General features: G+C 38.2%; 1 protein-coding gene across 2 annotated transcripts in view; it reads left to right on the top strand.

Moving 5' to 3' along the window:
- LOC115212061 (noggin-3-like) overlaps positions 1-23991 on the top strand; it is a 45350-nt gene extending 21359 nt beyond the window's left edge. The window contains exons 1-2 of one of the 2 annotated variants that reach the window (XM_029780870.2): positions 6210-6587; positions 21651-23991. In XM_029780870.2, the coding sequence (XP_029636730.1) occupies positions 21673-22425 (753 nt within the window). In that variant the 5' untranslated portion in view covers positions 6210-6587; positions 21651-21672 and the 3' untranslated portion in view covers positions 22426-23991. Of the gene's footprint in view, positions 1-6209; positions 6588-21650 lie in introns of those variants that run through there. The other variant, XM_029780869.2, reaches the window with a different exon arrangement.
- Positions 23992-26351: the final 2360 nt, after the last annotated feature.

The raw sequence follows: 26351 nt of genomic DNA, 5'->3' as shown, positions 1-26351 counted from the left end.
GATTGCTCTCACTTCCAAACCCAGCAAAATCTGGTCATTTGGCAGGCGACTCTGCTTCAAAGGTGACCCAGATCATTTGCATTTAAAGATCTCACACTCAGAACTGTCACGTTGGTAGAAAAGAAGAAAGAAAAAGAAACGAGTAATTTGCTCATTTGGTGATCACAGGTGACTCGATCTCCGTGAAACTTTGCAGTTCTTTGTGAAAGTCTTTTAGGAACCTACTGTTGGCCCTTGCGCTGGAGCTTACAACATCAGTAAGGAAATTCTCCCTAAATAGTTTGTCTGCCTCTTATTATTTTCAAATTTTGTGGCACTTCTCCTGTTTCAATATTTTCCTTTTGTGCCGTGAAAATATCAGGGTTTTTTTATCTTTATTTGTGTTCTAGGAAGCACAATGTTTAAAAGTGATTTAACTTGAGTTCTCGTGTCAGTCTCCTGGTGCTATTCCTGTGTGTATTTTCTTTTTAGTGAAGTGAATTTCGTCGATACTTGTGTCAGTGGTGGGGGCGTTGTTGTGGATTTGTCTGTGTTTTGTGTGAGCCTGGCTTCAAGTTGTGATTGTGTGATTCGTTTAAAGCAACTGTAGCACTTTAAACATTTTTATTGCATTTAAAAAAAAGTTTTCCTGTTTCTTTCCCTTTCTCGCAAGATGAGAAAGATCCATGATAAAGATCCGATGCGGGTGGCAGAGGAGGTATGCTTTCGTGTGTGTCCATGTGTTTGCTTGCATCTGAAAGAAAAGAGAGGCAGAATAAGAGAGAGAGAGCTAGGTTGGAGATTTTCCTGGATGATGGATTTTGGTTCTGTTATTGTTGGTGTCGTTACTAGTTATACCGTTTTTGGTGTTTATGTTGAAGTTAGTGGTGCTACTATTGTTCTTGTTCACTTCACTGCTAATGCTGCTGTTGCTTTCGATGCTGTGGTCTCATCAGTAGTAGGGTACTGTCTCCCATCTTTTTTGTGCTGAGGACATAAAGCTCTAAACTGGCTTTCCGCAGCACACATGTATCTTAGCCTTCTGGTATCAACCGTGGCACAAACTTCTATTCCATTGTGCAAGTGGATAAGTTTGGGTATTTTTTCATATACTTCGGTTTAATCTAGAGAGGGGTCTCCACTGTGGTTCCAAACCAAAACTCTTTCTTCGTACATTTGACACCGAAGAGGGGTCACAGCCCTCCAAAGCAACCCAGGCCAACAGCCACCAAATGACCAACTCAAGTGGAATTCTCTGGCTTAACACAACAGGTCCTTCACTCTAAATATGTTGAGTAGAAGGTGAATTTCCTGTCGCGTGCACGAAGAGTTTGCTCTTGAAGAGAACTTCCACGCCCACGCCCACGGCACTGGAATCCTATCTTTCCACCTATTTTGTAATGTTGCTTCTAGTTGTTGAGCTTTAGCTGACAGTCTTATACCACCGTCTCCCGGGCTGAAGCTACCAAAACCTTGGCTAGTCTGGCAACTTTTGGTCTCCAACCATTCACCTGTACAAGCTTTTTCACCCGATTCAGGCGTGCCTGCTTGTTTAGCTGGTACCATTACTGCTTGTGTTGTTGAAAACCGACGTCCTTACCATTGTCGTTGCCATTGCTGCCAATGTTGCTGTTGCTTTTGTTGTGGTTGTTGTTGCTGTCCTCGTGTGAACGCTCGGGGTGGTATGGGATTTTCCTGCTATATCCTCGTTGACAGTAGGCGTTACAGACCTCATAATTCCAAACGCAAAACAAAATGACGAAAGAATAAACATTGCAATAATTGTGCCCTTTAGAGCCGGAAAAATGCCGCCGCATGTTTTGTCTGGTACGCTAACGATTTTTCCAGCAATACTACTACTACTACTACTACTACTACTACTACTACTACAACTACTACTACTACTACTACTACTAATAATAATAATAATAATAATAATAACAACAACAACAACAACAACAACAACAACAACAACAATAATAATAATAATAATAATAATAATAATAATAATAATAATAATAATAATAATAATAATAGGCGTAGGAGTGGCTGTGTGGTAAGTAGCTTTCTTATCAACCACATGGTTCAGGGTTCAGTCCCACTGCGTGGCACCTTGGGCAAGTATCTTCTACTATAGCCTCGGGCCGACCAAAGTGGATTTGGTAGACGGAAACTGAAAGAAGCCTGTCGTATATGTGTATATATATATATATACATATCCTTTATATACATGTCCTTTAGTGGCTGACGATATGTGCATCTCTGATCACAAGCAGAGGTAGTGGGGGTGCATGATAGCCGTGTGTTGAAAGGAATACTTAGAGGTTTGGATAATTCACATTTGGAAACATGGGTGGTTTGTTCAACATCCTTAAACAATCCTTATTCAGGAACCTTTTGAGCGGGATGGGCTACTCGACCAGAAGAAAATTCTAACTGGGCCTCACCTGCAAGGTCATGCGCTGTTTATCTTGATATGAGATCCCAATGTCGCGCACATATGGTTGTGATGCATGTACCTGGTGAACCCTTATCAGAAAGGTAGTCATGATGGGTATACTGGGCTTCGTATATTTTACCCCAGTGTCACTTTGATGGCATGCACCGCTCTCCCACACAATAATAATAATAATAATAATAATAATAATAATAATAATAATAATAATAATAATGATGATGATGATGATGATAATAATAATATGACAGGTTAACTTGGGAAGTTAAGCAGCTGTGGTCGATGAAAAAGGTAGCAGTAGTACCAATAATTGTGGGAGCCCTGGGAACAGTGAGTAAAAATCTCGAGAAGTACATGGAACAAATAGGGGCTTCGATAAGGGTGGAGCACTTGCAGAAAACAGCGCTGCTTGGAACTGCTCGAATACTCCGGAAGGTGCTCGAAAAATAAGTGGTTTTTACCTTAGTTCACTGGTAGTGAACAGCTGACACCATAGTACATCTCCAGCGTTAGAAGCTGTGCAAAGCCAATAATAATAATAATAATAATAATGATGATGATGATGATGATGATGATGATGATTTCATTTATTTGCCTGAAGGGCGAAGGATGAGGGGGACAATACAGAGACAGACATAAAGTGTAGGGGTTTACATATAATGAAATGATTAAAAAAAAAAGGTAAATATACAGGGTATACACTGAAAAAGAAAGGACATAAGCATAGTATACGAAGGAAAAAGACAAAAAAATTGCGAGGAGGAGGATAGAGATGTGGACCTCCTGATACAGGAAGGCCTCTAAGAATAATCGAGGAACTCCACAGTCCAAGAGTTCCCAGAAACCCCAAGAGGAAATGCCCTCTCCAATTCCTTCTCTCCGACTCACACGTCTACACTTAGAGATGTACTATCCACTCTTGCCATTTTCGCAACTTTCACCCACCTTTTAATAAACTCACTCGAGGGCAGCACTTCCCTCTCCACTCTCAATTTCCTTTTCGAGTGAAACTTGAGAAAGTCAGTGAGAAACTCTACCAAAGAGTACTGTATCTGTCCTCATGCCTTTCAGTTTTGTCCCACCAGACAACCTCTTTCGCAGCAGCCACCAGGCAAAGTAAGATTGCCTTGCCTGCCCGATTGAAGGAGGGCGGCGGTCCGATCATCACTACAGACTCAGCCGACAGACGGATCCGTTCCACACATGACAGCAGCTGTTCAACATTGCCCTACAAGTCAACAATGCCCGGACACTGAACTAGGGCGTGCAGAACGGTTTCATCACTCCGTCGGACAGTACATCCATGCCTGTAAAGTTTGTCTCGAACCGGTAGCGGCCCCCAGTGACACTGCCAGATGATGATGATCCTTTCTGCTAAAGGTGCAAGGCCTGGTGTTTTTTTGGGAGAAGGATGAAAAGCAAAGTTGACTCGGCGGAATTTGAACTCAGAACATACACACGGACGAAATGCCGCTAAGCATTTTGCCGGGTGTGCTAACGATTCTACCAGCTCACCATCTTAATAACAATAATAACAACAACGACAACAACAATAACAACAACAATAATAATAATAATAATAATAATAATAATAATAATAATAATAATAATAATAATAATAATAATAATAATAATAATAATAGTGGTGAGTTTGGACTCTCAAAATATGCTACGATGGTGATGAGACGAAGAATGATTGCCAGGACAGAAGGCATTATGGTTGCCAAGGGGTGAAATGATGAAGGTAGTTCAACCTCAATCCAGCTATAAATACCTGGGAATACTTGATGCAGATGGGATCAAACATCACGACATGAAGGAAAAGACACAAAGAAAGTACCTGCGACGAATGAGGAAAATATTGGCTTCAAAGCTGAATGCCAGAAACATAATTTCAACAATATACTCGTGTGAAGTCGCAGTAGTTCGGCACGGCGCTGGAATCCTGAGGTGAGCAGAGGAGGAGCTAAAGGAGATGGACAGGAAGTCAAGAAAGTTCCTAACGACGCATAAAGCCCACCATCCACGTGCAGACACTGATCGCCGATACATGAAGAGAACAAATGGAGGAAGGGGGCTGATAGGTATGGAAGACTGCGTGCGTATCGAACTCGAAGCTCAATAAGACACATAGTACAAAGTAACAGTACTTGAGAGCAGAGAAAAAAAGGGAAAACAAAAGAAGTATACAAAGGACAAGAAGAAGAATTGCACAAGAAGGGACTAGACAATCAATTCCATGTAGCCACTGCACAAGTTGCTGGGAAAACATAGGTGAGACCGGCTGATGAAAAAACTCTAAAAAAGAAGAGAACATTATACTGGCAGCGCAAGACCAAGCTTTGGCCTCAAACTTACGAATGAGCAAGTATCTCGCCGCATCTACAATAGAGTGGATGAAACCATTACCCATATCACGAACGAATGCCCTAGACTTGCCCACAACCACTACAAATTGTGGCGACACGACCAGGAAGCGAAAGTACAACATTGGAAACTGTGAGAAAAGTAGGGGCCAAAGAGAGCCAAGACGTAGTATGAGCGCAAACCGCAGAGAGTGGCGGAGTCGGAGACTAACAAAATCCTCTGGGATTTCCCAATCCAAAGAGATCAAGTGCTAGAGCATAACAGACCGAAACAAGTGGTGGTAGACAAGGTGCACCACATATGCTATATAGTTGATATTGCATGCCCCCTTGACTCACAAATAGTCTAGAAGGAAGGCGAAAGGATAGATAGATAGATAGGTAGATAGATAGATAGATAGATAAATAGATAGATAGATAGATAGATAGATAGATAGATAGATAGATAGATAGATAGATAGATAGGTAGATAGATAGATAGATAGATAGATAGATAGATAGATAGATAGATAGATAGATAGATAGATAGATAGATAGATAGATAGATAGATATAACCCTCTTACATACGAAATAGCCCGGCTCTGAAAGATGAAGATGAAGATAGTGTCAATTATTATTGGGTCCTTGGGAACAGTATCAGCAGGGGTCAAGAGGAATATAAAGGAAATTGGAATAGAGTGACCAGTAGAACTGTTACAAAAGGTTTGCTTCCTTGGCACGGCCAGAATAATGAGGAAAGTATTAGATAGCTGAAAAGAACGGATAGCATGGTAAGCATGCAACACTCCACGAGCTCCAACAAAACCTGTGATAAAGAGAAAATAATAATAATAATAATAATAATAATAATAATAATAATAATAATAATAATAATAATAATAATAAATAAATAAATAAATAAGACTAATATTGGAAGAGCTCATTCAGAGTTTTCCTACTAAAGATGCAGTGTTATAAAGAGCAACACTATAACCTAAGAACCTGAGGCCGATATTTTATCTCCCTTTGATCTTCTAAACTTTTTCAATAGTGAATGTTATGAGCGAGCATTTTGTGGTATTGACGTTAGCCATATTATCTTTGTGTATATGTGCAAATAAATTGAGCCACTGCACAAAGACGTTCTTGTGAGGAAATATGGAATCATTCAAGATATAAATGCTTGAAATACACTTGACACCGTTTTTTTTTTCTTTCTCATCATTCCACCTCTTCGTCCCCTCTTCTTTTTCTCACCCCTTTCTTCCTTTCTCCCCCTCCTCCTCCTCTTCCTTCTCCACCCCTTCCCTTTGAAATTTTTAAATAGATTTATTCTATATCTCCCCTATCGCTGTTGTTGTGGTTGCTGCTGTTGTTCCATTTCTGTAACTAATACTTAACTTCTCTTTCGTGTTATTCGAGTGACATATACCTTCTTGAAAGCTTCACTAATTACATAACGCCAGTTGTCTGAAAATTTGGTATCACCAGCCATTATCTTCCCTGCCACTCCCGGAAGAAGAAAAAGAAGAAAAACAAAGTAAATTTAGTAGACTACAAGTCACTGCTGATACTTGTCTCTTACGCACATCCCTTTTAGTTTACAGCCACCATATATCCTTTACTAGTATGAATGAGTTGGTTCCGACTTTACGGAAGGAAACCACGCATTTCCTCTCACCCTGTAAGAAAGACATGTATCACATGAGAAAAGCAGCTTATTTCTAGTGTTTTCTTGACAAAAGGGAGTTGACTTTATTCTACATCGTTAAAAACATGTTGACCATTCACACCAGCCAGATGGCAGGTAAGAAGAGAGAATTTTTCTCTGATTTTTTTTTTTCACATGGTCCTTCAATATTCTTGTCGTTACTTTATTTCACTCTCATTCATCCTTTTCATCGTTCTCCTTTCTTTTATCTTTTCATTTCCACTCCCCTTATCTCTTAAATTAATCGCATTGCTGTAACTCTCTAGAGCAATCAACCCTGGCCAAGACATTCCAGTTATGACCATCTTGTCGTTTTCAGTGGTCTATAGAATTATATTCTCTAATGTGCCCTTTGCTTTTTTTAAGATTATACCGTATGATTTGAAAGAGATTTGTCTACTTTTTCTATCTGATTTTACTGATATCGAAGGTCCCTCAAATACCATATGCGACCGTATTGGAGTCCTCTTGGTCCTCTTGGTAACAAGTAATGGTGTTTGACGAACAATATATGGAGGATGTTTTGTTTTTTTTTGTTTTTTTTAATGAAATCGTCAATTACCTGGCACTTGCTTTATCTACTGGTGAAAATGAAAGAGATCCACACAAGATCTGAATGTAGAATAGAAACAATATACAATGTATCTATTAATATATACCGGCGCAACTAATATTTTGTTTAAAGGAAAAAGATGTCTAGTGACTTATAGTCAATTACATCGACCCTCAACTTGACTGGTACTCAATTTATATATTCCGTTTGGATGAAGCAGTAAGTTGGCCTCTTTAGCATTTAAACTTAGAACGTAAAGCGTCGTAATTAAATATCCCCATTCATTTTGTCCAATACTCTACTGATCACCAAATATCATGAAGCATCATTTTATTTTCTTTTGTATTTATTTAATGTCATGATAGCTATCTTTCTGGAGAAGTGGTAATTGTAGTACTTGGTTCAGGTCTCTCGTCTAGGAATGACTTTATTCTTCATTCTATCTGCCTCTACAGAAGGTAATAAGCGCTGGACTTGCCCTTAAATTAATATATATTGCACCTGGATTCGAATTCGGAATGATAGCGTTTACTTGATATTTTTATATAATTGTGCTACAATTTTTTTAAAATATTCCTTCTACTATAAACACAAGGCCAGCAAATTTGTGGGGAGGAGGAGGTCGATTACATCGAACCAATGCTCAGCTGTGACTTATTTTATTGATTTCGAAAGAATGAAAGGTAAAGTCGACCTCAGCGGAATTTGAATTCAGAATGTGGAGCCAGAAAAAGTACCTATTTCTTTACTGCCCACAAGAGGCTAAACACAGAGAGGACAAACAAGGTCAGACAAACGGATTAAGTCGATTATATCGACCCCAGTGCGTAACTGGTACTTATTTAATCGACCCCGAAAGGATGAAAGGCAAAGTCGACCTCGGCGGAATTTGAACTCAGAACGTAGCGGCAGACGAAATACCTATTTCTTTACTTCCCACAAGGGGCTAAACACAGAGTGGACAAACAAGGACAGACAAACGGATTAAGTCGATTATATCGACCCCAGTGCGTAACTGGTACTTATTTAATCGACCCCGAAAGGATGAAAGGCAAAGTCGACCTCGGCGGAAATTGAACTCAGAACGTAGCGGCAGACGAAATACCTATTTCTTTACTACCCACAAGGGCCTAAACACAGAGTGGACAAACAAGGACAGACAAACGGATTAAGTCGATTATATCGACCCCAGTGCGTAACTGGTACTTATTTAATCGACCCCGAAAGGATGAAAGGCAAAGTCGACCTCGGCGGAATTTGAACTCAGAACGTAGCGGCAGACGAAATACCTATTTCTTTACTACCCACAAGGGCCTAAACATAGAGTGGAAAAACAAGGACAGACAAACAGATTGAGTCGATTACATCGATCCCAGTGCGTAACTGGTACTTATATAATCGACCCCGAAAGGATGAAAGGCAAAGTCGACCTCGGCGGATTTTGAACTCAGAACGTAGCGGCAGACGAAATACGGCTAAGCATTTCGCCCGGCGTACTAACGACTCTGCCAGCTCGCCAACTTAACAAATTGTCTAAATATGACTGATTCTGTTGCATGTTAACTCTGAGTATTTGAAAGATTTAATGATTTAATTTAGATATATTTAGGTTTCAGTAATAACAGTCGATCTTCTGATAGATTGAAGGTAACCATGGATCTTTTGCATTTTTTTTTTCTATTTTTTAATTACTTTCATTTTGTTTTTATTTCATTTTTTATTTTAAATTGCTGATATTATCTGTTGATCATAACTCCTGGCATTTTTTGGTAACACCTTCGAATTTGAACTCAAAATAATGTACACAGTCAAAGCATATGCTACGAAATATTCTGTCTGACACGCTAATAATTCCACTAATCAACCACCCTGGTCTGTTGCTTCTTTAGTTGATCCCGAAAGGTAAAGTTCGAACTCAGATTCGAACTCAAAGTACAGAAAACTGAAACAATAACGGAAGGTATTACTAGTCATGACGGTAACAACTCTGCCAATTCGATGATTCGCTTCGGCAGTAACTTCTTAAATATGTCTTCATTTCGGTTTTCCTGTCTATCCTAACTAATGGTCTTGAATGTTGGCTAATGACCGAAAGAGTACGATCGCGGATACTAACTGCCAAAATGGGGCCCTTCCGAAGGATCTCTGGAATAACGTTACTCGACTTGGAGTTCAGGAAGTTTCTGTAGATTGAGCTGTTACTTCCTTGCAATCGAGAGGTCACAGCTTCGATACTACAAATATGTGGTTGGAATGCCACAGGAAAGGAGCGCAAGAAAGACTCTTCAAGTCGAAGCAACCAGTAGTAGACCTAAGGGCAGACCAAGAGTGACATGTTTGGATAATATCAAGAGTCTCAGCGGGTGACTCTTGGAAATCCTTCAAGAACGTGTAACGACGTTGCTTCTGACAGCATCCTGTGGAGGAGGTAACTGAAAACTCTACATTCAAGACCCTTCTTGGAATAGTAGGCGAGAAAAATAGAAGAATGGGTGGTTTTCAATTTTGAAATCACTAAAATATACTTTAAAAGTTCTTCGAGAAATAACTGATTCTGACAAGAAACAAAGAGATCGAACGATTTCATATTTGTGGGCAAGTGTCTTCTGCTATAGCCCCGGGCCGACCAATGCCTTGTGAGTGAATTTGGTAGACGGAAACTGAAAGAAGCCTGTCGTATATATGTATATATATATATATATATATATATATATATATATATATGTATGTATGTGTGTGTGTGCTTGTGTGTCTGTGTTTGTCCCCCTAGCATTGCTTGACAACCGATGCTGGTGTGTTTACGTCCCCGTCACTTAGCGGTTCGGCAAAAGAGACCGATAGAATAAGTGTGAAGTGCTGAATTAGTATTGTACTAGAAATCCATTGAAAGGGTTGGATGTTTATATCTTATGGCCGGTACTGTGTCGAACTGTGTCGCGTTCGAAGCCAAAACATCTAAATTTCAGCAGCCAACTTATCCTATCTCTAAGCTGCTGTTTAGCCACCGGTCAGCCATAATTACACGAACTTTCTATAAAAGGCGTTCCACTCAGGATCACCCTATCTTTATAGGAGTATCTAGCATTACTCCATTTGATGTGTCACCCCAATTTTCCAGAGAGTAGGTTGTTATTTGAAGGATATTTAGCTTGTGTATCTAGCAGGCCGGGTGATTGCTAGAGGGTCTCTCGTTGGTCCGTCCTTTTCTAAGTAATTACAGGTATCATAGGAGTGTTGCTTAGTCCCAGTTCCAGCAGATTTATATCAAATTAATTCCAGCCGTGACCACACCGTCTTATTTTTTCAGATATATTATCCTAGGTAATTAATAGTGACAGTCCGCGTTGATAAATAGTAAATACACATAATTCAAACAGTTGTAAAGATTATTTTGTTGTGGGAACAAGATTCCGATTGAATCCTTAATCGGAGAGAGAAGATTATATCTTCACTCATTTGTTCTTGTTGTCTTTTACTTATTTCGGTCAATTGACTGCGGTCATGCTGGAGTACCACCTTAAACGGTTTTAGTCGAGCAAATCGACTCAGGACTTATTTTTTGCAAGCCTACTACTTATTCTATCGGTTACTTTTGCCGAACCGCTAAGTTACGGGGACATAAACACACCAGCATCGGTTGTCAAGCGATGGCGGGGGGAGGGACAAATACACACACACATAATTACATATATACATACATACATACATAAATAAACACATACATACATATATACATACACACACACACACACACACACACACACACACTCACACACACACATATATATATATATATACACGACGGGCTTCTTTCAGTTTCCGTCTACCAAATCCCCTCACAAGGCTTTGTTCGGCCCGAGGCTGAAGACACTTACCCGAGGTGTCATGCAGTGGGGGGGACTAAACCCCGAACCATGTGGTTGAAAAGTAAGCTTCTTACCACGCACCCACTTAATCAATTTTATAATGAGCTCGCTAATTATTTCTTTAGATCATTTAATTCTTTACTTCTAAAGTATTCGTTTGCAAAATTATTACTAATTCGGCAACTGACCCTAAAGTCTAGATTGTAAGTCCATGGAACATAAATTACATTACATATTTTTTTTTACATGGAATCATACAAATTGCTCAGTCAGACTTGACTGTGAGACAGTTACCATGGTTACATTCTCCGCTAGAATTTTCATATTTCACGACAATTCTCGTTGAAGCCATTCTGACTAAATGATTATACTAGTCTGACTAGTCAACTTGCTGCTCAACCTGTCAGATTTACCTCACCCAACACTCTATCACCTTAAGAAGGAGTGTTTATACATGGCTAATATAGATATACAAATATTAAGTCTGAAAATTTAAGAAGGGATGGCCATGACATTTTGATCATTATCCGGAACACTGTTGTGTAGATTGGGATTATGTTACGGTTCAAGTAAAGAAATATCATATATATGCTAATTTTACAGAATCGTGGTTCTCTGAATGCTAAACCTAACGTAATCATTCAACGGCTCCTGATACGGGTGTGTAAACCAGATAGTTTGGTGAGCTGACATATAACCTCCTCGTATTCACGCCTAATCTATCTTGTATTCCAAACACAGCAACCTGACTTTCCCCAACATTACATATGTAGAATATAGGAGTGTTCTTGTTAGCGTTCTAGATAAAAGAAACATTGGTGTTGTTGTTCCCCAGGTCAGCCCTGATCCTGCAGATATATGATTAAAGACGTTCCAGTTTTGGCCACCCCCGTTTTTATTCAGAAGCTTAGTGAATCTAGGACTCATTAAATAATGACTCGTTTATTTTTATGACGAAATGTGATTTTAGATTTACTTGGCTGCTATTTCTAGCATGTCGGTCCACCATGTAGAGGTTTTCTCGATGGTGCGTAAGAAGAGAGATACTCTTTTACTTGTTTCAGCCATTGGACTGTGGCCATGCTGGAGCACCGCCAGGACTTATTCTTTGTAAGCCTAGTACTTATTCTATCGGTCTTTGTCGCCGAACCGCTAAGATACGGGGACGTAAACACACCAGCATCGGCTGTTAAGCAATGTTGGGGGACAAACACAGACACATTCACACACAGACACACACACACACACACACACACACATATATATATATATATACGACGGGCTTCTTTCAGTTTCCGTCGACCAAATCCACTCACAAGGCTTTGATCGGCCTGAGACTATAGAAGACACTTGCCCAAGGTGCCACGCGGTGGGACTGAACCCGGAACCATGTGATTGGTAAGCAAGCTACTTACCACACAGCCACGCCTACGCCTATATTATTATTCTACTAATTTCTACTTTAGGCACAAGGCCTGAAATTTTGGGGGAGAGGGACATCGATTAGATCGACCCCAGTACGCAACTCGTACTTAATTTATCGACCCCGAATGGGATGAAAGGTAAAGTCGACTTCGGAAGAATTTGAACTTAGAACGTAAAGACAAACGAAATATCGCAAAGCATTTCGCCCGGCGTGCTAACGTTTCTGCCAGCTCGCCGCCTTGTAAGAAGAGAGGTATCGTTTCAAGATTATCCTAACAGCTCAGATCTCTGATATCAGCTATCTGTTTTCTGACACATCTTAGTCATTTTTCCAGCTGATGACCAAATTATTTTACCAGAGACTAAGATCAATTTCCATTTAATCTGGTAGTGATTTTTTTTCTTTCTCCTGGTATGTTATTTATGAGAAGTTCAATTCATAATTGAGCTGTATCATGTCATTAATCTCCCCGAATTCGAGTTTCTTCTATTCGTAATTAATATCCCAGAAGAATCTATCAAAATGATCTCTCATTAACAGTACTAAGTGAAATGGTAGGATGCAGAACACTTTCGTATTCTCGAACAAAACACTTCATTTCATGTTGTCCCAGTCCACTCAACTAAATAAAATGAATGATCTTGTGATGGACCGGTGTTGCGCCCAGGGGCGGAGAAATAAATACGCCACAAAATCCAAGAAATTGGCTTTATGAGCTTATGACTCGGGAAAGAGCTTTGATCATTTTTCGATATATATCTGTATCTGTGTGTGTGTGTATGCATGTATATATATATGCGTGTATTGTATTTATATGCTTGTCCGATGAACGGGAATGCGAAACTCTAAATATATACATACATACATACATACATACATACATACATACATATATACATATATATATATATATATATATATATATAGTTAATCCAAACATGAAAGCACAAAGAGAAAACAAAACAACGCGAGGACGTGGAACAAGTATAGTGTTATTGGACGCTCAGGAAAGGAAAGAAAGAAAGAAGATTTAACGTTTCGAGCGGAGCTCTTCGTCAGAAACATAGGAAAAGGAAAGATCCAAGGAAGGGAAGACGGAGGAAAAAAATCGCCTACGGTACACACACACACACACACACACACATATATATATATATATATATATATATATATATATATAGTTGAATGTTACAGAACAACGAAAGACGAAGACAGGTGTATAGTAAGCAACAAGCAAGTGTATTATTTACATTCGACGGATATTTGTCCTCATCTTGTTTGTTGTTAACACAACATTTCGGTTGATAAACCCTCCAGCCTTCTTCAGGTGTCTTGGGGAAATTTCGAACCTGGATTCTCATTTCTAAGTAATTTTCGATGTTGTTATTATTATTAATATTATTGTTGTTGTTGTTGTTGTTGTTGATGATGATCAGGTCACTGCTTGGAATCGAACTCGGAATTTTGGGGTTAGTAGCCCGCGCTCTTAATCACTATGCCATATGCCCCACTACGCCATATGCCTATGGGCATATGGCGTAGTGATTGAGAGCGTTGGCTACTATCTCCAAGATTCTGAGTTCGATTCCAGCAGTGACCAGAACAATAATAATAATAATAATAATAATAATAATGATAATGATAATAATGATAATAATAATAATAATAATAATAATAGCATCGAAAAATACCTTAAGAATTAGAACCCAAGTCCGAAATTTCCTCAAGACACCTGATGAAGGCTGGAGGGTATATCAGCCGAAAAGTTGAGTTAACAACAAACAAGATGAGGACAAATATCCGTCGAATGTAAATAATGTAAATAATGTACATAATTTCTCATCTCTTAAATATAGAGGCAAGTGTAGTAGTTTGATGCTCGGGAAGGTGAAGAAGTCTTTTAAGTTTCGAGCTTACGCTCTTCAACAGAATGAAACACGAAGAAATAGACAGAGAGAGAATGAAAAAAAGTTGTGGAGTTAGCGGCCAACCATGGCGATATATATATATACCTATATACACATGTTCCACTTCCGAATTATACGGTCGTTATATTGATGACTGTATCGGTGCGACCTCGCTCTCCCGCGAACAACTAGATTCCTTCCTCTCTTTTGTCTAATCCTTCCATCCTGCCCTCGAATTCTCCTGCACCATTTCCAACACTTCCGTCGCCTTTCTCGACATTTCATTCAACATACACAACTCCACTCTCACTACCTCCATCCACAACAAACACATCGAGTCTCACTCATACCTCAACTTCCCCTCCTCCCACTATACCCAAACCAAGCTCTCCATCCCCTACTCCCAATTCCTCCTTCTGTGCAGGCTCTGCAGTGACAACCGTGACTTTGAGATTCAGTCTAAACTCGTGACTTGCCACTTCATCCTTCGTGGATATCCCCTCACCACTATCCACAGCGCCCTTGCCAGAGCACGTTCCGTGGACCGTGCCTCTGCTCTCTCTCCTCGCACCCGCCCGTCTTCAGTTTCTCCTCACCTACCACACCTCCATCCTGCCCCTCCTAAGCACCATTCTCCGAGCCTTCTGCCGACTCCAGTCCGACCTCTCCACTTCGCACATCTTCCCCAACCTACCCCTTCCCACCTTCAAACAACCCACAACCTACGTGACCACCTGGTTAACAGTTTCTTCCCTAACCCCATCTCCCAACCTAGCTCATTCCCCTGCTCCCGCCCACGCTGCCGCACGTGCCCCTACCTCTCCAACACCACCATCCTCACAGGCACCCACCATCGTCCCTATCAAATCACTGACTCCTTTACCTGCACCTCTAACAACGCCATTTACTGCATCTCCAGCTTTTTTCTGTCCCCTGTACATCGGACAAACGGGGCGCCGCTTGGCTTCATCTGACTTCCTTCCTCTCCTGTCTTCTTTTAACACTTGCTTCCTCTGTTCACTACTACCCACCTTCTTTCATTGATACATCCTCCATCCACCCCCACCCCACACATCCCACTCTACAGACCCCATCCTACCCTACATCCTCACTCCTACCCAACACATCCTCACCCATTTCTATATCCTTACCCTCTACATCCTCACCCCAAACTCACACCCCACTCTCAAATCCCCATACCCCAACACCGCCACACCAAACATCATCACCACACTACATAACACCATCCCACACAACTCCACACACACTAGCACTGACCACTTCCCAGCACCCACCCCATCATCCACACACGCACACACATACACGCACACATCCACATGTCAAAGTCATCAGCTCCTATCTACACGCACCACTACCTCACTCTCACATACACACACGCACGCACACCTACGTTTTGGGATCACCAGTACTTTATTATCTCCCCTTCTTCCTAGCTCTCCTGTCTAACCACCTTTGACCATCCAGTCGCATGACTGACCGCTAACTCCACAAGTTCTTTTATTCGTTCTCTGTTTATTTCCTCGGGTTCTTTCCTGTTGAAGAACGTAGGTTTGAAACGTAAAAGACTTTCTCACCTTCTCGAGCATCAAACTAATACACCTGCTTGTTGTTTATACACCTGTCTTCGTCTTTTGTTCTTCTGTAAATTTCAACTATATATATATATATGTGTGTGTGCGTGTGTGTGTGGAGGCGCGTGGCTTAGTGGTTAGAGTTTCAGCATCATGATCGTAAGATTGTTGTTTCGATTCCTGGACCGGGCGACGCGTTGTGTTCTTGAGCAAAGCAATTCATTTCACTTTGCTCCAGTCCACTCAGCTGGCAAAAATGAGTAACGCTGCGACGGACTGGCGTCCTGTTCAGCTGGGGAACACATAAGCCATTGAAACCGGGCCCATGAGCCTGGCTATGCTTAAAAAGGGCGCATTTATTTTTTATTTCATATACATATAAACACATATATATATACACATACAATATATAAATATATATATATATATATCTGTGTGTGTGTGTGTGTGTGTGTGTATAGGTTTGTATTCAAAAAACCTTTTCTTCGTAAAGAAATTTTTTGTGGGGATATGTTATCCAAGCGGGCGCTATTATCAAATGGTGATTCTGGATATAATTTGTGTGTTTATGTGGTAATGTTTGTGGTCAGTTAGTTCGACCATGTTTAGTACTTTTCACTTCCGAAAGTCCAGTTGTCCCTATGGAGACTTCATTCTTTTCGATATAGGAGAAATAATTAATAGTTTAAAGAAAACGGACAATATACATAGAATAGTCACATTTTAAAAATCATAGTGCAGTCAAATTGATAACTTCTTTTTTGCCTACATTACATTTCGGCCATTTGTTTGTCTTCATACTTACACTTTAAAGTGCGTTATGATCTTATAAACAATAGCCTCTTCTGGGAATATTTTACTGCTATTTTTCCCTCTTCTCTCGAATGGAGAATTACTCCAACTGAATGTTAATACTTTAGTTCCTTTGTTTAACTACGTGTTGGATGCTGTTCTAGAAATAGCTCAAAAACTGACTTTTTGACCCTACTGGTCAAGGGAGGAATTTGCTGCTGAAATCTAGGTCATGTTATTATTCTTTTTGTTTATATATGGATATATATATATATATATGTGTGTGGTATATAACACACACACACGCACATATAGATGTATGTGTGTGTTTGTCTGTCTGTATTTATATAAAAAATATATAAAGTATATGTTTTTCGAGCCAACGTAATGCAAGACTATTCAGAGAAGTTGCATGTTGAAAGATGATGCAGATTCATATACTGCCATGAGAAAGGCTCCACATTCTCCAAGAAAGACGTGGACGCCATTTTCTGTCAGTTTCTGTGCTTCTTCGCCCTCCAATCCTCAGCATTTTTGACATAATCTCCAGAATAGCGTGACAAAAGTCAGTGTATCAAGAACAACGAGATTCCAAAGCCCACATCCAAAGTTTCCTTCTGCCATGTACAATCAAGCACTAATCCTCATCAAAAATGCAATATTGTCACTACTGGCAATGTTCGTACTGGAACTGGTAGTTGACACTGTTCTCAATCGAGAGATTCTTCAGATAAATAGATTTGGTATTGAAAAACTAGTTCAGTATGTTCGCCAATTTGAACCACTTTTGATTTCAGATTCTAAAAATATACTTAAACAAGGATAAAAAAAAGTGAGTCGAGAGGAATAGAATTCCTTGAAGTTTCTTGTGGAGCAGGCAAAACATTCTTGTCCAATATTTGACAAAAGTTTGTTCAGAAAATTAGCTCATTCAAGAACAATCTGGAATTGTTGCGATTTTGTCCAGGTGGCAGGACTGCTCATTTTAGTTTTTACCTGTCACACGACATTACACACAATAAGAGTCATATGTGCAATATTGGCAAACTGTCTGGGTAGAAGCTCTCAACGGCACATTACAAAATCTCCGAGATAAGATTAACGTCATCAGTGGTGTCACAGTTTTGTTCTGGTGATTTCAGGCTAATTCTTCCTGTCATTCCAAAAGGTACACGTTTTGGTGAGTTTAGAGCATGGTCCCTAAAGCCCTACATTTAGAATTGATAAGAAAATCTTCAACTTACTAACATCATGAGAGTTGTAATTAATGAGGATTCACCAACAACCCAGTTTGTATGAGTTTTAATCGAACTGGCTAATTTCTGTTACCAGTTCGCTCTGATATTGGAGATGTTACAATGCCAAAACATTTTGAAAAATATCAAGTTACCCAAGAAGCTAATCCAAGCTCCTCGAACAATTATAGAAACTATGAGTGACTATTTTTCTGGTTCCTTGTGTGCAAGCTATTCAGGATATTCAACAGATACAGCCCAACCCAGACAGTACAAGTCAGTCCATGCTGTAGTTGTTAATGATGCTATCAACTACCAAGAAGACTTTAAATCTTTTCAAAGAGTGGCTGTGTGGTAGCTTGCTTACCAACCACTTGGTTCCGGGTTCAGTCCCACAGCGTGGCACCTTGGGCAAGTGTCTTCTACTATAGCCTCGGGCCGACCAAAGCTTTGTGAGTGGATTTGGTAGGCGGAAACTGAAAGAAGCTCGTCGTATATATGTATGTGTGTCTATATGTTTCTGTGTCTGTGTTTGTCTCCCCGCCAACATCGCTTGACAACCGATGCTGGTGTGTTTACGTCCCCGTAACTTAGCGGTTCGGCATAAATAAGAGACCGATCGAATAAGTACTAGGCTTACAAAGAATAAGTCCTGGGGTCGATTTGCTCGACTAAAAGGTGGTGCTCCAGCATGGCCGCAGTCAAATGACTGAAACAAGTAAAAGAGTAAAATAATCCACTGGTGTCTCTCTTTACAAACTGTTTCCATTATGTTGCAATAGAATTTCTATACGTTAATATTCTCCAACCTTACAAGACTAGATATCAAACTTTTTATGTCCATGTAAACGTAGCTACAATTTTAAGTAGTTGTACCAAGAGAGAAAGTGTTTGCATTTCATACGTTTCCCTCATCGCATCAGATATATTATTACGGTTTAAGCACCACTTGTCTCCAGTGACAAAAATATATGCAAAACCAACATATAGCAGAAACTACAAAATCTAGTTCTAACATGGAGGTAGTCGTTTGGCAAAAAGGAGATAAATGGATCACCACGTATTCTATAGCCGAGCAACACCTTATAAATCTGAGTTCAAATTCCGCCGAGGCCAACTTTGTTTTTATCCTTTCGGGGTCGATAAATTAAGTACGAGTTGCGTACTGGGGTCGATCTAATCGTCTGGCCCCCTCCCACAAAATTTTGGGCCTCGTACTTAGAGTAGAAAAGAAAATATTTACTACAAAAATTGTTTTAAACTTAATCTGGCTCATTTTTTGACTGTGTGAGTGAATCTGTCAATATATATATATATATATATATATGTATATATATGAGAAGAAAATGGATGCCATAACAAGGGGAAACTCGTGGTTTTCGCTGGTATGCCTTTAATTTAATTAGATAACAACGAAGGAGGAAGCAGAGATGAAGGTAGCATTTGCGATCGTTTCAATTTACTGGTTTAAGTAAATCTTTTCAGAATGCGAATATTGATCGATGCCTCGGTTAGGATGCGAAAATAATTGATACATATGTGGTGGTAATATAAACAAAGGTAGTAAGTCTTACATTAAATTTTGTTCTTGCGCTGGTAAATTCGCTGGGTAGAGGTTTGATTGTGGTAGACTGGTTAGTTTCGTTGGTTATTTAGGGCGGGGTGAGTATTATTTTGGTGTGGGATACTTAGTTTGATTAAACACATTAACTAGGAACCTCACACCTAAATAATACTCACCTCGCCCTAATTACCCAACGAAACTAACCAGTCTACTACAAAGACTTACTACCTTTGTTTATATTACCAGGATGCATCAACCTATATTCGCATTCTGAACAGATTTACTTAAACCAGTAAATCGAAACGATCGTAAATGCTTCTTCCTTCTTTGTTATCAATTAAATTAAAGGTATACAATTAAAAGTATACACCCATTTTCTTCTCCTATATAACCTAAACTACGGTTTACCAACCGAACCACCTGCTACCGTACAACCTTACAAAAGACTGTACTTACCCAGGTAATAACATGAGAGAATTAAAAACAAAAAAACAGATATAACAGATAATAACTTTATTTATAAAAAAATGCTATGAAGATAAAAATAAACGTTCTTTTCTAAAATGTTATTAAATAAAGCCACCTTCAGCTTCAACAACTGCTTCTATACGAGATCTAAATCATTTACATACTCGAATCAAGTGGTACTGGTTCATTTTAGACATTCGCTGACAATGGCAGCTTTCAAAGAATCTTTGGTGTTTAGGGGTGTTCATTGACCTCTCTCTCTCTCTCAACAACGCTCCACATGTAATAGTCCAATGGACTGAGATCTGAGGAATTAGGAGGCCTATTATTGTCAGAATTAGCTTGGCTATACTGGATATTGGAGAATCTACTTTTCCTTAATGCATTATACGGCGCGGCATTTTGAAATGCTGTCTCATCTGAAGAAATTGATGATATTTACCTTCCTACATTACTAACTAGATCCTTAAGAATTACGGATGGGTCATTAGATTCTTTGCTAATATATCGTAGCTTTTCATTGGGCTTACGGTAGGGTTTAAATTTATCTAATTGCAAATCTAAATTGGTATATAAAAAAATCTACGTTATTAAGGTTACTTTCTATCGTAATCCGTAAGCCCATTCTTTGGAAGAAATTAATCAGATTCTTCCTAAGTTTATGGGTGACTATAAGACCGTCATCCATGTATAATCCTGCACCTATAAAAGGGAATTCCATATACATATTATGCAAAATATAAGTTCCTATAAGCATACACAACTTTTCCTCATCATATGCCCCCATCGGTACATCGAAAAGAGAATCCTCACTCTTTTTGACCCAGGTGGAATCATCGTAAAAAAGAAGGGAATTCCTTGCATGCAAGATAATATCTATTTCCGAGCTATCGATGGTGACATACTGCTTGGCGTTGTTCAATGCTTTGGGAAGCAAAAGCTTAGATATTGACGGGTAAAAACCGACAATATCAGACTGCGTAAATGTTCAGTCATTTTTATGGCTAATCCATTTGAACCAATCTATCACTGACTTGCTATTTTCCAAATCCGTAAATTTAATTTACTATTTAGTTTGCTTAAAATACGATCTAATATTTATCTTGATGTGAAGATATGTCTCTATATATTTATGTGTATGTATTGTAGGTTTGTATATGTATGTATGAGTGTGTACGTGTATATATGTCCGTGTCTATGAGTATATATATATGTGTGTGTGTGTGTGTGTGTGTGTATACATTTATATATGTGGGCATGTATTTGCGTACATATTCTTGTGTATATTTGTATGCGTGTCTATATGTGTGTATTTGTATGTATGTTTGTATATATGCAGATATATATGTTAATTTCATGTGTGCGTTTTTATATGTGTACGTTTCGCAAGCTAAACGAAGTATTTAACCTTCGTTAGATACCTTTCGAACGCCATCATTTCACTGTGCCTATAAGTGATCGATGATCGATCTACTAGAACAAGCAACCAGATATCCATCAGATTATACTTTACGGTCTTAAAATGAACATTTTGGATAATGAAATCCAGCCTGCTGAAAACTGGGCGAACAGCTGGGATGATCGCGACTAGGATACATCGCATTTGATAATACGTCACCTCATTCATTCTTACAACTACAAATTAAAGTTTTGTCTTCCTATAACTTTAGAGTTTTAGCCCTAACTAGAACACCGTTTTTTTTTTATTTCATAAAATATTCTAGTGTTCATGATTTCTTTTCTTTCTCTTTGGCAGGTTTCAATAAATTGCTGTGAAGATGAAAAGTGGAAGCCTAGCCATGTTTTGGTACATTTTCAACACCTTCATGCTAAATGAACTTTTTGCAACAAGTTTCTATCCCAAGTCAGTTGCCATTTCGGATTATGGGATTGAAAGGATCTTTAAACATAATCCTATTTCCCAATTCAGGCGCGACTCTCACGGAATACTAACAACAAAACCAAAGAGACGAAGAAAGAAAAAACTTTTGCAAATTTTGGGAAAGGATTTCAATCCCAAAGTGATGTCTATTAATAAACCAAAGAACAAAAATGGATCTTTGAGATACGTCGACTATCCAATTGACAGCATGATGCAAGATGCAGTGAAAGACCTAAAGATTAATTTAACCTATGATAACAACACCGCAATGGTTCCTGATACACAAATTATCGCTGCTATTAAAACGTGGCTTGTAAAAAAATCTTCATGTCCAGTTCAGTATTCCTGGGTTAACGTTGGAGAATTTTTTTGGCCGCCATGGATACGGCAAGGAAGTTGCACCGACAACGGACAGTGTTCGTGGCCGCCTGGCATGCGTTGCGTGTCTGCAAAAAGTAAAATTATCCATCTGCTAAGATGGAACTGTAAAGAAAGACCAGGTGGTAAGGCGTCGAATAGATCTAAGAGCACAAGTCTTAAGTTGGGTTCGGTAAGGAACGGAATTAATCGACGGAAAAGTCTTCGACGACGGTGTCGCTGGGAAAAAATTCCCTATCCAATTATTGATGAATGCTTCTGTACGTGCTGATGACACGGCTTATAAAAGCGATGATGCTTAGTATACTTTATAAATTGATAACTGGACTACAGCCTCCTGACTGGCAGAAATATTTTGCTTTTTCTGCCTAAATCCTTTGAATATTTCCCTTCGCTTAATTTATTGTTTTTTATTATCACCATTCGAAATATTATTCGATCGCCTGAGGTGAGTCATCTCTGCAAACTGATTTTGAAACTCTTTCACTTCACATATGCCGTTATAACCTTGAGAAAAACATGAACGTCATAGCACAACATTTCCTTTTCCTCTATAAATATGTGGCTTTTCGGTTCACAAATAAATTATTATTTGTGGGAAATGACGTGCTAGAGCAGCAAGTTCTCTTATTAAATCTACGATCTAGTTTCAGCTGTCTATATGATAGTGCATCATTTCCATCACTGATGTTAAAAATGACCAACTAAATATACAACTTCCAATCCACCATTATCTCTTTGATCCTAACCAAACATTGCTTCTCTTTCACTCTTCCTACATCTTTAAAAATTTGATCAATCAATGCCCCGTTTCCCAATCTGTATCTGCAAACCTAACCGATCTGTATCTGTGAACCTAACAAATCATTACACCTCTTTCAATATCTCTAAGTCTGTATAAACTTGAGCAATCTATCGCTCTATTTACCAACCAATACTTTTCTCGCTTTCGTCCTAGTTACTTTATGATCTTGACCAATCAAGCTACTCACTGTCTTCCATGGTATCTTTAAACCCGACCAATGCTTCCCTTTTTCCCAATCTACATATATCCCTTCAAACCTAACCAATCGACTCTTTGAGAGAAATCCTTAATTCAGCATATACAGATTATACTGACCAGAAAAAACAATATCAGCTGATCAGTAGACAAGACTATGCTGATGAGGCCTAATAGACCGAAACATCTCCATAGTCGTCCCTTGCCAGTAAACAGAAATCAGACTTTTCTTCTAATCATTCAAAATAACTTTAAGAAATTAAATCTTAATTTCTTGAAATTAACTCCCGTTTACCTTGAGGGTCGCTAATATTCGCCACTAGATTTCTGTTTACTTTCTCCAACAAAAAGAGAAATCAGTGGAGAATTTTTTGCGTACGACATTCAATACATCATCACTTAACTTAATAATCCTAATAATGTTAAAGCAATTAACCAATCACTATAAACTCAGGAAATGTACATTTTATTGATATTCTACAGCCATATTGTTTTCTATTTATAATATCGTGTACTGTTTATTTTTAATGACTTTATTTCAAACAGTATTTGTAATAAAAGAACACGATCATTAGTGAAGAAGATGATATAATATTGGTGGTAATAATAATAATAATAATAATAATAATAATAATATAATAATAATAATAATAATAATAATGAAGGTCAACTGAATAAACGCTGCAACGATATTGGGAACTACGTTGCTATATCAATTTTGATCAATATTATATCCTCAGTAACTTATGAACATTCAGGTATTGACGACTTTTATACTTATAAACGCACATTTAAAAAATGTATATTTCATATAAAAAGAAAATGTATCAGTTAAAATTTGTTTTATTTATTTCTCATATATACTAATGTATACACAATCAAATATATTATGTACATTATAAATTGATAAATAGATTGATGCACAAAAACATGCATGTATATTTATCTTGAAGAAAGTATTCACAGTTTATATATATATATATATATATTATATATATATATATATAGATAGATAGATATAGATAGATAGATATAGATAGATAGATAGATAGATAGATAGATAGAAGATAGATAGATAGATAGATAGATAGATAGATAGATAGATAGATAGATAGATAGATAGATCAAAATAGTTTGATTCAGAATCTTTGCTACTCTGAGTTTCAAACGCGAGGCTAGTCTTCGACCATTGGGGTCTGAATGAGAGTTCGATTGAAGAGAGTCAATGTTTATTACTGGACGTTAGTCTGGGATCGGTCGAGAAAGGTCATGCAGTATTGATGTCGGTATTTCAGAGACAGCAGTTAGATGGAAAATACCGCATGGTGAACACTAAATCGCGTACATGGGCATTTTGTTTTGATCTATACATGTGTTGAGTGCCCTTCTTTCGTTTGTCTACTTACTCGTGTATGTATATATATATATATAATATATATATATATATATATATATAAAGAAAACAGCTCAACGCTCCCATTCATCTTTTTTCATTGCCTGAAGACTCGCACAGGGCGAGAAACTCGCACCACTGTAGCGATGGAGTGAATCATCAGTTTCGAACGAACAAGTAAACTCTACTACATGAGTTTTGTTGTTGTTGTTTTTTTAAGTCTGTTCGTCCCGCACCCCATGAGCAGCCTTCAACCTTTCCTATCCAGAAGAGTTTTTCAATCAAACATTTGCCTGCTGTTATTTATATCTTTGTGTCCTTCGAGATCTACTGTTCCAAAATAGAATATTTGGGTGTGTGTAGACATACATACTTGAGAATTTACACTTGAATTCATTTACATAAGCTGTCTATTTTCAAAAATGTCAAGCAAAAGAAGAACAGGTCAAGGCCGACAAGGTAGACAGGGTGATGATCGTTACAATAAATAAGCCATAATTAGTGATACTCAACATTTTTTGCCAATAGACCCCATTTGATTCTTATTCATACGGTTGGAACCCATAGCTGTTCAATATTTATAATTAAATATTATTAGGAATTTAATTTAAAAAAATTAAAATATATTGTGTATTGTAGAAAATTTAACCAGATTATTGCACATAAATTTTAATAACAAAATCTTATATGGGCCCCACCCCAAGGGTCGTATGGGCCTCGATTGAGAATCACTGTTCTAGAGTGAAGTTATACTGAATGTCATAAAGATATATTTTTCGATTTATCTTATCACGACGTGGTCTCTCGACCTGTTAGATATTACCACTAAATATCCTCAAATCACACGCCACTATCCCATTTTTTGTTTATGAGACGTTGGTTTAAACAGTTGTTTTAAGTTCGGAGTCTAAATCAGCGTTTCTCAACCATTTTACTCAATCTTATTTTACTCAGTCCCATTTTACTCCGATGGACTCTCATAGCCATTCGATGTTTTACAAATCAAAACCCTATTATATTTCTAGAATAAAATATTATTAGAAGTTATATAAAATATTTTGTATATTGCAGATGTATAACCAATTTATTGCAGATAAATTTTAACAACAAAATCTTACATGGACCCCCAAGGACCATGTGGACTCCGGCTGGGAACCGCTTGTCAAATTTTTTGTATATTACAAAATAAATATTAACATACGTACAGTGCTACAAATTTGGGGAAGAAAATCGGGAATTAAACATGTATACAATTAATTTTGATGAACGCTATCAAACACACACGTTCGCACACACAAAGTGCACTTTCTTTCACAAGCATGCGAATTGTTTCCCATAAATTTCCAGGTTTCCGAATGTAAGCATATTTACATATTGCATTGGGAAAATTCTATGCAATAGGAAAACATACAAATTTCAGAAACATTCAGACGGTACATGCTTTTGCATGCCAGCATCTGTGAAAAGCTCACGCATTCATACATATTAGCAACAATTATAACGATATAGAATATGGCGACTGGTAAATCCTCAAAATTTATTCCTTTTATTTTACAATTTCATATGGTATATTTTTAATATGTACATATACATGCATACATATATATATATGTGTGTGTGTGTGTGTGTGTGTGTACATATTAAAAATATACTGTATGAAATTGTAAAATAAAAGGAAATAAATATATATTCAAAATGATTTCAAAATGTAACCACATATGAATCGTTGGCGACTTTTTTTCCCCTCCGTCTTTCTTTTCTATTGGACTTTTTTCTATTTCTGAAGAAGAGCGTTTGCTCGAAA

Source organism: Octopus sinensis, linkage group LG5 (genome assembly GCF_006345805.1).
Source record: "Octopus sinensis linkage group LG5, ASM634580v1, whole genome shotgun sequence".
Lineage (NCBI taxonomy): Eukaryota > Metazoa > Mollusca > Cephalopoda > Octopoda > Octopodidae > Octopus > Octopus sinensis.
This window is presented reverse-complemented; position numbering and strand designations above follow the sequence as displayed.